This window comes from Pelophylax lessonae (assembly GCF_965119305.1).
Source record: "Pelophylax lessonae genome assembly, chromosome: 6".
Taxonomy (NCBI): Eukaryota; Metazoa; Chordata; class Amphibia; order Anura; family Ranidae; genus Pelophylax; species Pelophylax lessonae.
Window position 1 is genome coordinate 305,514,130 of NC_138773.1, and position 12,890 is coordinate 305,527,019.

A 12,890-nucleotide genomic window follows, 5' to 3' on the forward strand; every position below is an offset into this window, starting at 1 on the left:
CTTCTCTCTTTTTCTTTAATAGTATTTTGGGGATGTGGTGGTATTGGTTGGCAACAGGTGAACCCATGTCAGCCATCTAATCTTTTTCTTCTTTTTTGTCCAGTGTTGTTGTGTTGGTTGGAATGTGCCTAGACTGCACACAAATTTTTTCGGCCAACAACAACCAACTTCAGAAGTGATGTCATGTGCTGGTTTACTTTCAGTGTGTTTTTTCTTGCATGCCCAGTCTTGCTCATCAGATTTTTGTCTGCCGAAATCTGTACTGACTGACGAACAATCGGCCGTTCTGTTGACGGCCAACAAAAATTTTATAGCATGCACACCAGATTTTGTTCGGCCAAAAAGTCGCAGTCAGTTGTCGGAAGCATCATACTAACAAGCCGACAATCGGCCGATCAGACGTTGGCCGAAATTTCACGGCCAACAATCGGTGCGTGTGTACGAGGCCTTACAGGCTAAAAAAAAGGGTGGGCTCGGGCGGTCCGTCTGCCGCCCCCCCCCCCCCCGGTCCATGGAGCACCTGACACAGATAAGTAATATACCAAAATTATAAATAATCTTAAGAAAACGTGTGTTAACGCCAAAAGTAAATGAACAACAATGAAATGTGAATACTGTGTTATAAATTGACAACACATGGAAATAAAGTCCAAAAAGTAAAAACAAACAAACAATAAAAAAAAAAAAAATAAATTATATTTATAAATCCAATCTTGAATGAAAATCAACAATAAAAAAAAAAAGCAAAAAAACAATATAGTGCAAAATATAGATTTAGATGCATAGTCCCATGATAGGATCAGCAATATAAACTTATTGGTGAAAGCACAAAGAATGTGCACAAAAAATTGGTGGGGACTTGAAAAGTGAAGAAGTGACCCAGTACAGTGCTCCAGAATCATCCACCGCACCCCTGTGAAATGGACACTCACCGGAAAAGCTGGCTGCCATTACAGCAGCAAACACGCACTCAGTGTAGATCCGGCCATCTGTTGTGGGGATGGCTGTTCATCAACTGGCACCATCCACATGTAGCTGTGGTAATAAAGCTCATCGGAAGCCAGATGAAGCCTCCATAGTGTAGTATTTATTGGATGTGTATGTTAAAAGCCAAAATAAAATGAATCATAAAAACATATGACAATGGGTGCCACTACCGACCCGGTATCGGACAGTGGCCTGACATCAGCACTAGTGTCTCCTCCCCGATGCGTTTCGCCCAATAGAACGTGATCAAGGGGTCCTCTAGTGTCAGAGGCCTAGTTTTCATACTTTTGGTGTTACACACTTTTTCTAAAAACTATGGGATATATTTGAGGAATTTGTATTGTTATTTATTTTTTTTATGCTAGCAATTGTGGCGATCAGCTACTTATAGCAGGACTACGATATTGCGGTGGGCTATCGGACACTAACTGACACTTTGTGGGGACCAGTGACACTAATACAGTGATCAGTGCTAAAAATATGCACTGTCATTGTACTACTGACACTGGCTGGGAAGGGGTTAACAACTAGGGTGATCAAAGGGTTAACTGTGTGCCTAGCCAGTGTTTTTGTGTACACAGTGTCCTGCTTTCACTAGGTCAGAGACACAGGATCACCCCCTCCCCCCCTATCAGAACTGGGATAAACCTTGCTTACATAGGCATATCTCAGCTCTCCGTGTTTTAATAACGATCGGCGGGGAGCCGGAGGACATCGAGTCCCCAGGACCTGCAGATCAGCTTCTGCTGTGAATTATTACAGCAGAAACGGCCTGCCTGCAGTACGCATGCGCACCCTGCAGGCTGAAAGGCAGAATCTCATATATATATGTGTGATTCTGCCCACAGCTGCCACCCTGTAGCAGTAAAAGTGCTATAAGGCAGTCAGCAAGTGGTTATTAAAAAGTAGAACAAAAATGCATAAAAAAGTATTTCTTTAAATCCTAAAAAAAACACTTTACACAAATGCTCTGTGGTTGCAGAGCGTTTTTGGCTGCTTTCACACAGCTACACTGCAAAAACGCATTAAAAAAGCATATATTGCAAAAATGCATTAAAAACGTATATGCATTTTTGACATATTTCTTGGTTGCTTGACATTAGCATGCACCTGTGAAACATGGACAGGTGGCTAAAAAAAAAAGAATTTGATGTGTTTTTATTACATTTCAATGAGGATGTGCATTTTTGGTGCGCTTTTAAACACGTACCAACATGTAGTATGTAACACTTTAAAAATGCAACTGACCAGCAAATGACTGGTGTTTTTTTATATGAAATTCCCCCCCAAAAAACGGTAAAAATCAAAATTTTTTAACATTTTAGGCCAATTTGTTTTCTGCTACATATGTTTGGTAAAAAGAAAATCGCAAAAAGCGTATTTTGATTGGTTTGCGCAAAAGTTATTGCGTTTACTAACTAAGGGAAAGATTTTTGTCATTTTTATTTATTTTTTTTTAACGAGTAATGGCGGCGATCTGCGATTTTTTTTTTTTTGAGGGACTGCGACATTGCGGCGGACAGATCGGACCCTTGACTGACATTTTTGACACTTTTGGGGTTACCAGTGACATTGCTACAGTAATCAGTGCTATACATATGCACTGTTACTGGAAAAATGACACTGGCAGGGAAGGGGTTAACTTTATTAGAGAAGGAGGGGTTAAGTGTGTCCCTAGGGGCGTGTTTTTAACTGTGATTGGATGTGGCTAGTGATGTAACAGCGTAACAGCAGAGATCTATGGTCCTACATAGCAGGACCATATGATCTCTGCTGTTACACAAGGGAGAATGACAGGCGGCTGTGTTTACATTAGCCGCCTGCCTTTCTCCCGGTGTAACCGACAATCGCGGGTGTGCGGCGGACATCAGGCCCGATGTCCGCCGCTCACTCGAGATTGTCGGTTCCACCGGGAGAAAGGCAGGCGGCTAATGTAAACACGGCGGCGCGCGCTCGCTCCCCAGAGCCTCACAGGCTAGCGACATAGACCTACATCGCTTTGCCTGTGAGGGGCTGACTGCCGACGTAAATAGTCGTTAGGCAGTCGGCAAGTGGTTAAAGCAGAATTATACAAAAAAAATAAAATAAATAAAAATATGTAAAACCCACAAGTGCTACCCCCCCCCCCCCCCCCAATACTTTTCCTTTATATTGGCTTTTGACATTTACCAATGCAGAAATTTAGAAATTGGATGAAAGGTTTAGCATTGGGAAACACTTTTTTGAAAGATAAATAGTGCTTTTTTTATACAACTTTATAAATCAGACCAAAATGAGGGACACATGAGGACTAAAGAGGGAGAGAGGGACTTTTTTTCAACTCAGGGACAGTCCCTTCAAATCAGGGACAGTTGAGAGATATGCCTATGTGTACAGACAGAAATAACCTGTTTGAGGTGTGATGTATCAGCGCCCTCTAGTGGGTAATCAATAGAATGGTGATTACTTGCCCCTGAATTACCATTCCCAAGGTTATTTACCTTTTGATCGTTTCTTTCAGCTCCTCTTGTCCTAAACCAGTTTGTTCAGCGTCACTCTTTTTGTGTTCTGGGGCCGTTATGAACTGAGACATGGATGACTTGTCCACCTCCTCCTCTGCCTCCGCGGTCATGGCATCGGATGGCGTGTGTTCTGAACTAAGTTCTTCAGCCAATGGGATGCTGGAAGTTTCAGGGGAGATTTCTTGGCTGCGAAATTGGCTGAAGTATGGCAGAGGATCGTTCTGTATCTCCTTCAGCGCTTCGTGAAACTGCTGATCATCCAGGAGATTCCTGCCAGAACAATGGGAAATTTGTAGATGAAGGTAAAATACCACCATAGAGCAGTGGTTGGCAATGCATGAGCTAAAGGGGGCCTCCAATGTGGCCCCTGACATCACCAAAGGGCCACACATAATGTTCAGTATATGTAATGGTTGAGAGGACGGTCAGAGACTGCAAACCTAATAGAGGAAATGAGGGTCAGAGATTGAAGAAAGGATACATTGTTGGATGGGAACAGTGCTGGGACAAGGTCATCCAGTGCCCAGGGCAAAGATGCCAAACTGCGCCCTCCCTCCCCTATATATTATATGCAAGCTTAGAGGATCCTATACCCAGTAAACGATTGCTCCCAGGGCAACCGCTCCCTCCCGCCCACCCCTTGTCCCGGCCCTGGGTGGGAATATGCTGCAGAAGACAATAGGAAACTGGGAAGATGTTACATGAGGATAGTAGAGATCAATGCTATCACCCTAATTAATGTTCCCCCTACAGACTGCTGAGGGCCGAGGGCCCCATATCAATTACCAAAGGGCCGCAGGTTGGGCGCCAGAGGCATAGACCCATGCCCACTATTAGACTCAATAAAAAAAATAAGTTTGTCTTGTCTGTATGGGGCCCCCGTGTCATTGTGTTTGTATGGGGCCCCCATGTCAGCTTATCTTCATAGGGGCCCCTGTGTTAGCATGTTTGTATGGGGCCCCCCGAGTCAGCTTGTCTGTATGGGGCCCCCATGTCGGCTTGTCTGTATGGGGCCCCCGAGTCAGCTTGTCTGTATGGGGCCCCCATGTCAGCTTGTCTGCATAGGGGCCCCTGTGTTAGCATGTTTGTATGGGGCCCCCATGTCGGCTTGTCTGTATGGGGCCCCCGAGTCAGCTTGTCTGTATGGGGCCCCCGAGTCAGCTTGTCTGTATGGGGCCCCCGAGTCAGCATGTTTGTATGGGGCCCCCATGTCGGCTTATCTGTATGGGGCCCCCGAGTCAGCTTGTCTGTATGGGGCCCCCGAGTCAGCTTGTCTGTATGGGGCCCCCGAGTCAGCTTGTCTGTATGGGGCCCCCATGTCGGCTTGTCTGTATGGGGCCCCCGAGTCAGCTTGTCTGTATGGGGCCCCCATGTTGGCTTGTCTGTATGGGGCCCCCATGTCGGCTTGTCTGTATGGGGCCCCCATGTCGGCTTGTCTGTATGGGGCCCCCGAGTCAGCTTGTCTGTATAGGGCACCCATGTCATCGTGTTTGTATGGGGCCCCCATGTCAGCTTGTCTGTATGGGGCCCCCGAGTCAGCTTGTCTGTATGGGGCCCCCATGTCGGCTTGTCTGTATGGGGCCCCGAGTCAGCTTGTCTGTATGGGGCCCCCATGTTGGCTTGTCTGTATGGGGCCCCGTGGTTTCTAACAGCAGCCCTGGTGCTGTGATGTTTTCAGGAAGCTCTGTACAACACCCTGCTGGCCCCTCCCACCAATCATGATCTGCCTACAATACATAGAGAAACCCAGAGACCCAGTAATGAAATAACTAGATCTAAAACAAGGTAACTGATGAAGGTTTTATGTAACATTGTCATTAGCATGTTGATGGGGGGTGGTGGGAAGAACCAGGAAAGACACATTTTAAAGCAGAACTTCAATTTCTTAATCAAAATTGATTATTTGCAATCCTCATGCTGCTCATCTTTAGTGCACAGATAGGAACGTAGATCAAATTTGTTTTAAAATTTTTTTGTTTTACACAATTCTTCAGTTACTTCCTGGTTTCCAGGTCTAGGCAAATTATGTCATAAATCCCAGGGGTCTTCAGAAGGGGAAGAGGGGTGTTCTATCAGAATAGCGATACCTATCAGATTCTGCAACCTGAAGTGACGCTCGGACGAGAACAACCTACTGCGCATGAACCATACGTTCCAACATGGCCGCTTTCCAATAGGTTTCCTAATGTGACAGAACACAAAGCGGCGGCGCACATCTTACACCCACGCAAGTCTTAATTTTTACATTTATTTTAGCAGTAAACTCACCTTATAGACTGAATGACAGTATTACATTTCTATTCTTATTGTAATACAGTAATGTACCCTCCTAGGTAGGTGCTAGAGAGTGAGTATAGTTTTTGGCTCTGTCTGCCTATCAGAGGAGCAGCAGGGAAATCTATATTGCTTTCTGCCTACCAGAGAGCAGGATCTGTGAGTTAGGTCTGCTCAGTGTGTGATTCATTGAGTCTAGATAGTGTTTCACACTGGTCCAATAGGGAGGCATGTTGGACAGTGGGAGGAAACCTGGCCAATGGGTATGCAGGCTTTGATACAGCCCCAGTGATTGGCAGAGACCAGCTGCCTCAGTGCATTATGGGATACTGTATAAAAGCCAGGAGCACATGTGCTGCAGGGTCTTTGGCTGGTGAAAAGAGTCCCGGAGGGAGGGTGGCGGCTGTCTCCTCCTCTGTAGCAGTGGCACGTGGCATCAGGAGGTCGTCCTGAGGGCCAGGGGAACAGAGCTGAACCCAGAGGTCCAGGAGCTGACAAGGAGGGGAGACACTGGAGACCTTAGAAAAACAGTATCGTGAGTACAGGGTATCGTGTCAAGGAGCCTGACCTGAGGGGGGCCACCCCAAAAGTAGGATAGTCAGTGGATGGGTGTCAGCAGTCCAGAAAGGGGATACTTAGGAGAGTGTCCTGAAGAGAAATGTAGTTCATCAAGTCTTCTGGCTAGAGACCCAAAACCCCAAATCTACCTAAGTGGCAAGGTGGATCAGCAGCCTGGCTGCATCTTCAGACAGAAGTCCTCGCAACTTGTGAATAGTTAATTTGGAGTATCCCACTCTTCCCTTCTCCCATCCCTATTTAAAAAAACAACTACAAACCCCTGGACTGATCATTGACTGAGCCAAGAAGTAAAGTGTGAAATTGTAAATGCCAGTGTTGCTAACAGTAACCCAGGGGGACCCGAAAGTGTGTTATCCAGCAGTCTTCAAGGGGGCAGTGCTACGGAAAATATAATGAAAAACCTGCAGGTAGAAGGTGGCGACGGCCATCTTGGTACACCCCGCACTGCTCAGCAATAAAATGATTATCTAGTGAAATAGACTATGGCACTCGGTCGTGGTATTTCAGTCTATAAGGTGAGTTTACTGCTAAAATAAATGTAAAATTCAAGACTTGTGTGGGTGTAAGAAGATGTCCGCCACTGCTTCGTGTTCTGTCACATTAGGAAAACGATTGGAACGCATAGCCGCCATGTTGGAATGCATGGTGCATGCACAGTAAGTTGTTCTCGTCCGAACGTCACTTCCAGTTGCAGAATCTGATAGGTAGCGCTATTCTGATAGAGCACCGGCTCTACTGTCTGGCAGAGATCTCACTAGGATTGACAGAACTACATATTTTCTTGCAGGTAACACAGTTACCATATTTGTATATCAATAGCTTATTTCGCGGTTTTCCTGAAAGGTATTATCGTTGATATTTATATTGAGGCAGGCAATGCACTGACACCTTTGCTGCCATTGTGCTATGTGCTGGGCGTTCAGTGTGACCCTGTGCCTTTAAGGAGGGGTGGGCTCCCTCCAGTCACCTGTCCTCCATCTATCCAATCAGAATACATGTGCTCTCATTGTGGAGACTCTTTAAATTGTAGAGGCCCCTTTCACACAGGTGGACCGTTCAGATCCGCCTGTCAGTTTTTTTGGCGGATCCGAACAGCCCCCCCATGCATCCCTATGGGGCATCGGATGTCAGCAGAGACATGTCCGCTGACATCCGATCCGATCCGTCAAATCTGGACGGATGGAAACCATATTTTCCATCCGTCCAGCGGATCGGATGAGAACAGACCGACAGTCCGTTCCCATCCGATTCCCCATAGAGATGCATGGGGAACTGACAGCTGTGTCTCCACAAACAGCGACGAGACACAGCTGTCATCCTCCTGCTCAGCGGGGGGAATCGGCGGATCGATCCCCCGCTGAAAAAAATGGAGTCCGTCCGACGGACAGTGTGTGTGAAAGAGCCCTTAGGGCCTGCAAATATCAGGGTGCCTTGCCGGGGCCTGCAGCTTGCGCATGTATTTGCAAATGTGTGCAACTAAACCCCTGTTTTTAACGCACAATGTTAGACAGGTCAATTTGGTTGGTCGCTGGCTGGTTGGTAAGTAGTGACTGGAAATCTCATCATTTTTTTTGACCTGCGTCCGCCCTTCCAGTGCTCCTTACCATTAAGACCAGTTATAGGTGGAGGTGGTGACCACTTTTTGTATTATTCCTGAAAGGTAACCTTCCTATTTCATAAACATGTAATTTCAAGGCTGAAAGATGATATTCCAGCTTTTGTCTTTGTTTCCACCGATCACCAAATTGCAGCTTTCTCCTTTAATACTCAACAGAGACAATAGGTTTGTCGTATCACCTAATCACTGCCGCCATGATGTCTGTAGCCATTTCTCGCATGGCTTCGGTGGGTTTTCCAGGTTGTCTCTCCGGTTCTCCGGTCTCTGGCTGAAGGGTCACAGGAACGGCCTTTTCCATCTTCTTCTTGGGCAGCCTGAACAGTAAATAAAAAAACACAGCATTGCAAGCTACATGAGTTACAAACGCAGAATCACGTATTTAACCACTTTACCACTAAGCCTATTTTTGACACTTTTTGTTTACAAGTTTAAATCAGTATTTTTTGCTAGAAAACTACTTAAAACCCCCAAAAATTATATATATATATATATATATATATATATATATATATATATATATATTTTAGCATAGACTCTGGAGAATAAAATGTCGGTCATTGCAAAATTTTTAGTCACGCGGTATTTGCGCAGCGGTCTTTAAAACGCCATTTTTTGGGAAAAAATTTGAAAAATCACATTTCACTGCATTTAAAAAATACTAAACAGTAAAGTTAGCCCATTTTTTTTGTATATTGTGAAAGATGATGTCACGCCGAGTAAATAGATACCCAACATGTTACGGTTTAAAATTGCGCCCCCCCGTGGGATGGCGACAAACTACGGTCAATAGAGATCTCAATCTGCGACGCTTTAAATTTATTTAACGGTTACCAGTTTTGAGTTAGAGTGTAGCTCTTTTTTTTAAGTTATTGCCCATGCTCTGGCGATCGCGGCGATACCTCACATGTGTGGTTTGAACAGCGATTTCATTCGCGGCTCGACTTGCGTATACGTTTTTTTTTTGTGCGCGAGCTAACGGTGACGGGGGCGGCTACATTTTTTTTTTTTTTTCCTATTTATTTTTTCTTTTTTTTAACTTTATTACAGGTTTTTTTAAAAAAAAAAAATCTTATCACTTTTATTGCTGTCACAAGCAATGTAAACATCCCTTGTGACACCAATATGTAGTGACAGGTACTCTTTATGGAGGGATCGAGGGTCTAAAAGACCCTAGACCCCCTTCACTACACTTTCATGTGTGCAAAACGCCGAAAACTGCATTTTTGCATACAGCCGTTTTTCAAATCTGCCGCCTTTTGCAGCACAGTAACCCGGAAGTGACGTCATGGACGCCGCCTCCGGGTTACATCATCGGAGACCCGATCGATGCCGTTTCCGGCATTCATCGGGACTCCATCCAGCCGGCGGACATGCCGGCTGGGTGCTCGGGGCTCCCGGTGGGACGGGGAGCCCCGAGCAAAGCCACGGAAGGTGGCGGGAGGGGGGGACGTCCCCTCCCGCCCCCCCGCCCCCCCGCCCCCCCGGGTAACGATCGAGCGGCTCCCGAGCCGCATCGGTCGTTACCGACGGAAAGCCGACCGTCGGCTTCAAACCACGGTATCGGGATGATGCCTCTAGCTAGAGGCATCATCCCGGTATAACCCTGCAAAGTCAGCCGACGTAGATCTACGTGGCTAGACGTTAAGTGGTTAAAGTATTATTAAACCTTCTTTTTTTTAAATTAAGTGCTCATATCCACCATGTAAACTCCAATAGGGCTCAGTTCACACTGCCGCGACTTGGTATCCAACTTGTAAAACCCCAAGTCGCATGACATGTGAAATCCCATGTTAGTCAATGAGCGCTGTCCTAATTAGCGTTACTGAAGTCGCTCCAACTTCAGAAAAGGTTCCTGTACTACTTCAAGGAGACTTCTATCCGATTTGTGCCCATAGACTTTAATCCAAGTCGGATCCTCATCTATATTGATGTGATTTGGATCCGACATTACAGGAAGATTATTCAGGCATTCCCTGAAAGTCGCTTCAGAGTCGCATTAACTACTTCAGACCTGGAAGGTTTTAACCCTTTAATGACCAGGCCATTTTTTTGCGATACGCCACTGTGTTACTTTAACGGACAATTGCGCAGACGTACCCAAATAAAATTGATGTCCTTTTTTCCCCTCAAATAAAACTTTCTTTTGGTGGTATTTGATCACCTCAGCATTTTTTATATTTCGCGCTATAAACAAAAAAACAACAGTTTTGAAAAATAAAAAAAAATATTTTTTACTTTCTGATATAAAACATACCCAATAAAAAAAAAAAAAAATGTAAAAAAATCTAATTTATTCCTCAATTTAGGCCAATTTGTATTCTGCTACATATTTTTGGTAAAAAAAATCCCAATAGGCGTATATTGATTGGTTGGCACAAAAGTTATCACGTCTATAAACTGTGCGATAGATTTATGGAATTTTTTATTTTTTTTTACTAGTAATGGCAGCGATCAGCGATTTTTAATGGGACTGCGACATTGCGGCGGACAAATCTGACACTGGCTAGAAAGGGGTTACCATCAGGGGCGATCAAAGGGTTAAGCATGTCCCTAGGGAATGATTACTAACCGTGTGGGGGATGGTCTGACTGGAGGAAGACAATGATCCGTGCTTAGCAGAAACACAACATGTTCATCTTCCTCTGTGACAGAACAGCGGTCTGCCTTGTTTACAGCTGGCGTGACCTCAACACTGCACATGCGCAGTTCGTTGGTGACATTATTTGACGATCTGCAAAGCGCGGAGGGAGAATCTAATTCTAAACAAGATTTGACTGTAGATACTTTAATTTTCCTTTAAAAAGAGGCTCTGCATTGCCACCTTGTGGTCAACCAACAGTATTAGGTTTAGCCTTCATGGATTAAAGCGTAATTCCGCTTTTGTTGAGAAAAAAACATTCCCCTCTGGGTGATCTCTGTACATTGCAGGGATTATAACGACCTTTATTGCAGAGTCCTACTTTTTGTTATTCTGAAGAAATCCCTGTTTGTTCCTCTGTGCTGAGTGGGTCCAATGGGAGTGGTTTCATAATTATCAATCAGCTGTGCAGCTTCAGAGCACTAATAAGGAAAGCTGCTGGGCCTGCATCCCTTTAGACGTGTTCCTATTGGGAGTATCTCACCAAAAATGTTTTTTTTTGTTGCAGGGGATGCCAGAAATCTGACTTGTATCTTAGTGCAGACTTCTGGGAAAATTGGTGAGCCAATCACACAAGCAGGAAATTATGTTTCTGGGGGTGTGGTCAGTATACATTCTGTGTACAGAACAGCTCCAGGCGGCCATATTGCATTTTCAGAGAATTACTGCAGCTGCAGTTTGAAAGGAAAGGTGATTTTAGTGATGTCTGATGATTCTTTGATATCTGACAGGCAGCACTAAAATTTATGAGCACTAATCTCTGCAACTTGCTGCACAACTTTAGGCTTCCATATTTTACCCCAACCTCTGACCTTTTTATGGTTGAACAGCTTCATTATTTGTGAAGAGCAGCGTCTCTGATCCTGTCAAGCAAGTTGTCCCTGAACCTGCTGCATGGTGATGGGTGGGCGCTCCCCTATTGCCATGTGTTGCGCTCCCCTAGTGCCATGTGTTTTGCTCCCCTAGTGTGATGTGTTACGTTCCCCTAGTGCTATGTGTTGTGCTTTCCTAGTGCGACTTGTTGCGCTCCCTTAGTGCAATGTGTTGCAATCCCCTAGTGCACACGTGTCAAACACAAGGCCCCAGGGCCGAATCCGGCCTTTCAGGCCATTTCATGAGGCCTTTGCACTTCTCCTGCAGCTGCGGCAACCCCCTTCATTGTTGCCCCTCCCTTGTCTCAGCAGTCAGCAGCAGAGAGGAGGACAGAAGTCCTCCACCAGATCCTGCACTTCTCTATGCAGCCACGAAGAGGCTCATATCCCCCCACACCCCCATCTCAGGAGTCCAGGAAGACAGAACTCCTCCAACAGATCCTTCTCTGTGCAGCTACAGCACCCCCTCCTTTCCACTTCCCCTGGTCTTAACATTCAGTAGACACCAGCCCTCCTCTGGTCCTCCTCCAGACTGCACTTTCCACTTCCCAGCTCCACCCAAGCTTCTTCCCAACAGCATCACAAGGTAAGGGGGTGCACTGTGAGAAGGTGAGGAACTCTTGACTTCCAATGGTGGGGGGGGGGGGTGCTCCAGGCATCTGACATAAGGGGGGGGTGCTCTAGACATCTAGTTCTATAGATACAACTGGCCCTTTAAGGGCAACCATAATACTGATTCGGCCCACGATGAAATGGAGTTTGACACCCCTGCCCTAGTGCAATGTGTTGCGTTCCCCTAGAGCAATGTGTTGCTTTCCTCTAGTGCAATGTGTTGCGTTCCCCTAGTGCGTTGTGTTGCGTTTTCCTAGTGTGATGTGTTGCGTTCTCCTAGTGTAATGTGTTGCGTTCTCCTAGTGTGATGTGTTGCGTTCCCCTAGTGTGATGTGTTGCGTTCCTCTAGTGTGATGTGTTGCGTTCTTCTAGTGTGATGTGTTGCGTTCTCCTAGTGTAATGTGTTGCGTTCTCCTAGTGTAATGTGTTGCGTTCTCCTAGTGCGATGTGTTGCGTTCTAACTTCTTCTAGTGTGATGTGTTGCGTTCTCCTAGTGTGATGTGTTGCTTTCTCCTAGTGTAATGTGTTGCGTTCTCCTAGTGTGATGTGTTGCGTTCTCCTAGTGTGACGTGTTGCGTTCTCCTAGTGTGATGTGTTGCGTTCTCCTAGTGTGATGTGTTGCGTTCTAACTTCTTCTAGTGTGATGTGTTGCGTTCTCCTAGTGTGATGTGTTGCGTTCCCCTAGTGTGACGTGTTGCGTTCTCCTAGTGTGACGTCTTGCGTTCCCCTAGTGTGACGTCTTGCGTTCCCCTAGTGTGACGTCTTGCGTTCCCCTAGTGTGACGTCTTGCGTTCCCCTAATGTGACGTC

At 45.8% G+C, this 12,890-nt stretch overlaps 1 protein-coding gene across 1 annotated transcript in view; it reads right to left on the minus strand.

The window, feature by feature from the left end:
• CFAP65 (cilia and flagella associated protein 65) overlaps window positions 1–12,890 on the minus strand; it is a 162,307-nt gene that overhangs the window by 15,979 nt on the left and 133,438 nt on the right. The window contains exons 30-31 of the mRNA XM_082260096.1: window positions 8,139–8,273; window positions 3,468–3,758 (exon numbers count right to left, since the gene is read on the minus strand). Coding sequence (XP_082116222.1) covers window positions 3,468–3,758; window positions 8,139–8,273 — 426 coding nt within the window. The remainder of the gene's footprint in view (window positions 1–3,467; window positions 3,759–8,138; window positions 8,274–12,890) is intronic.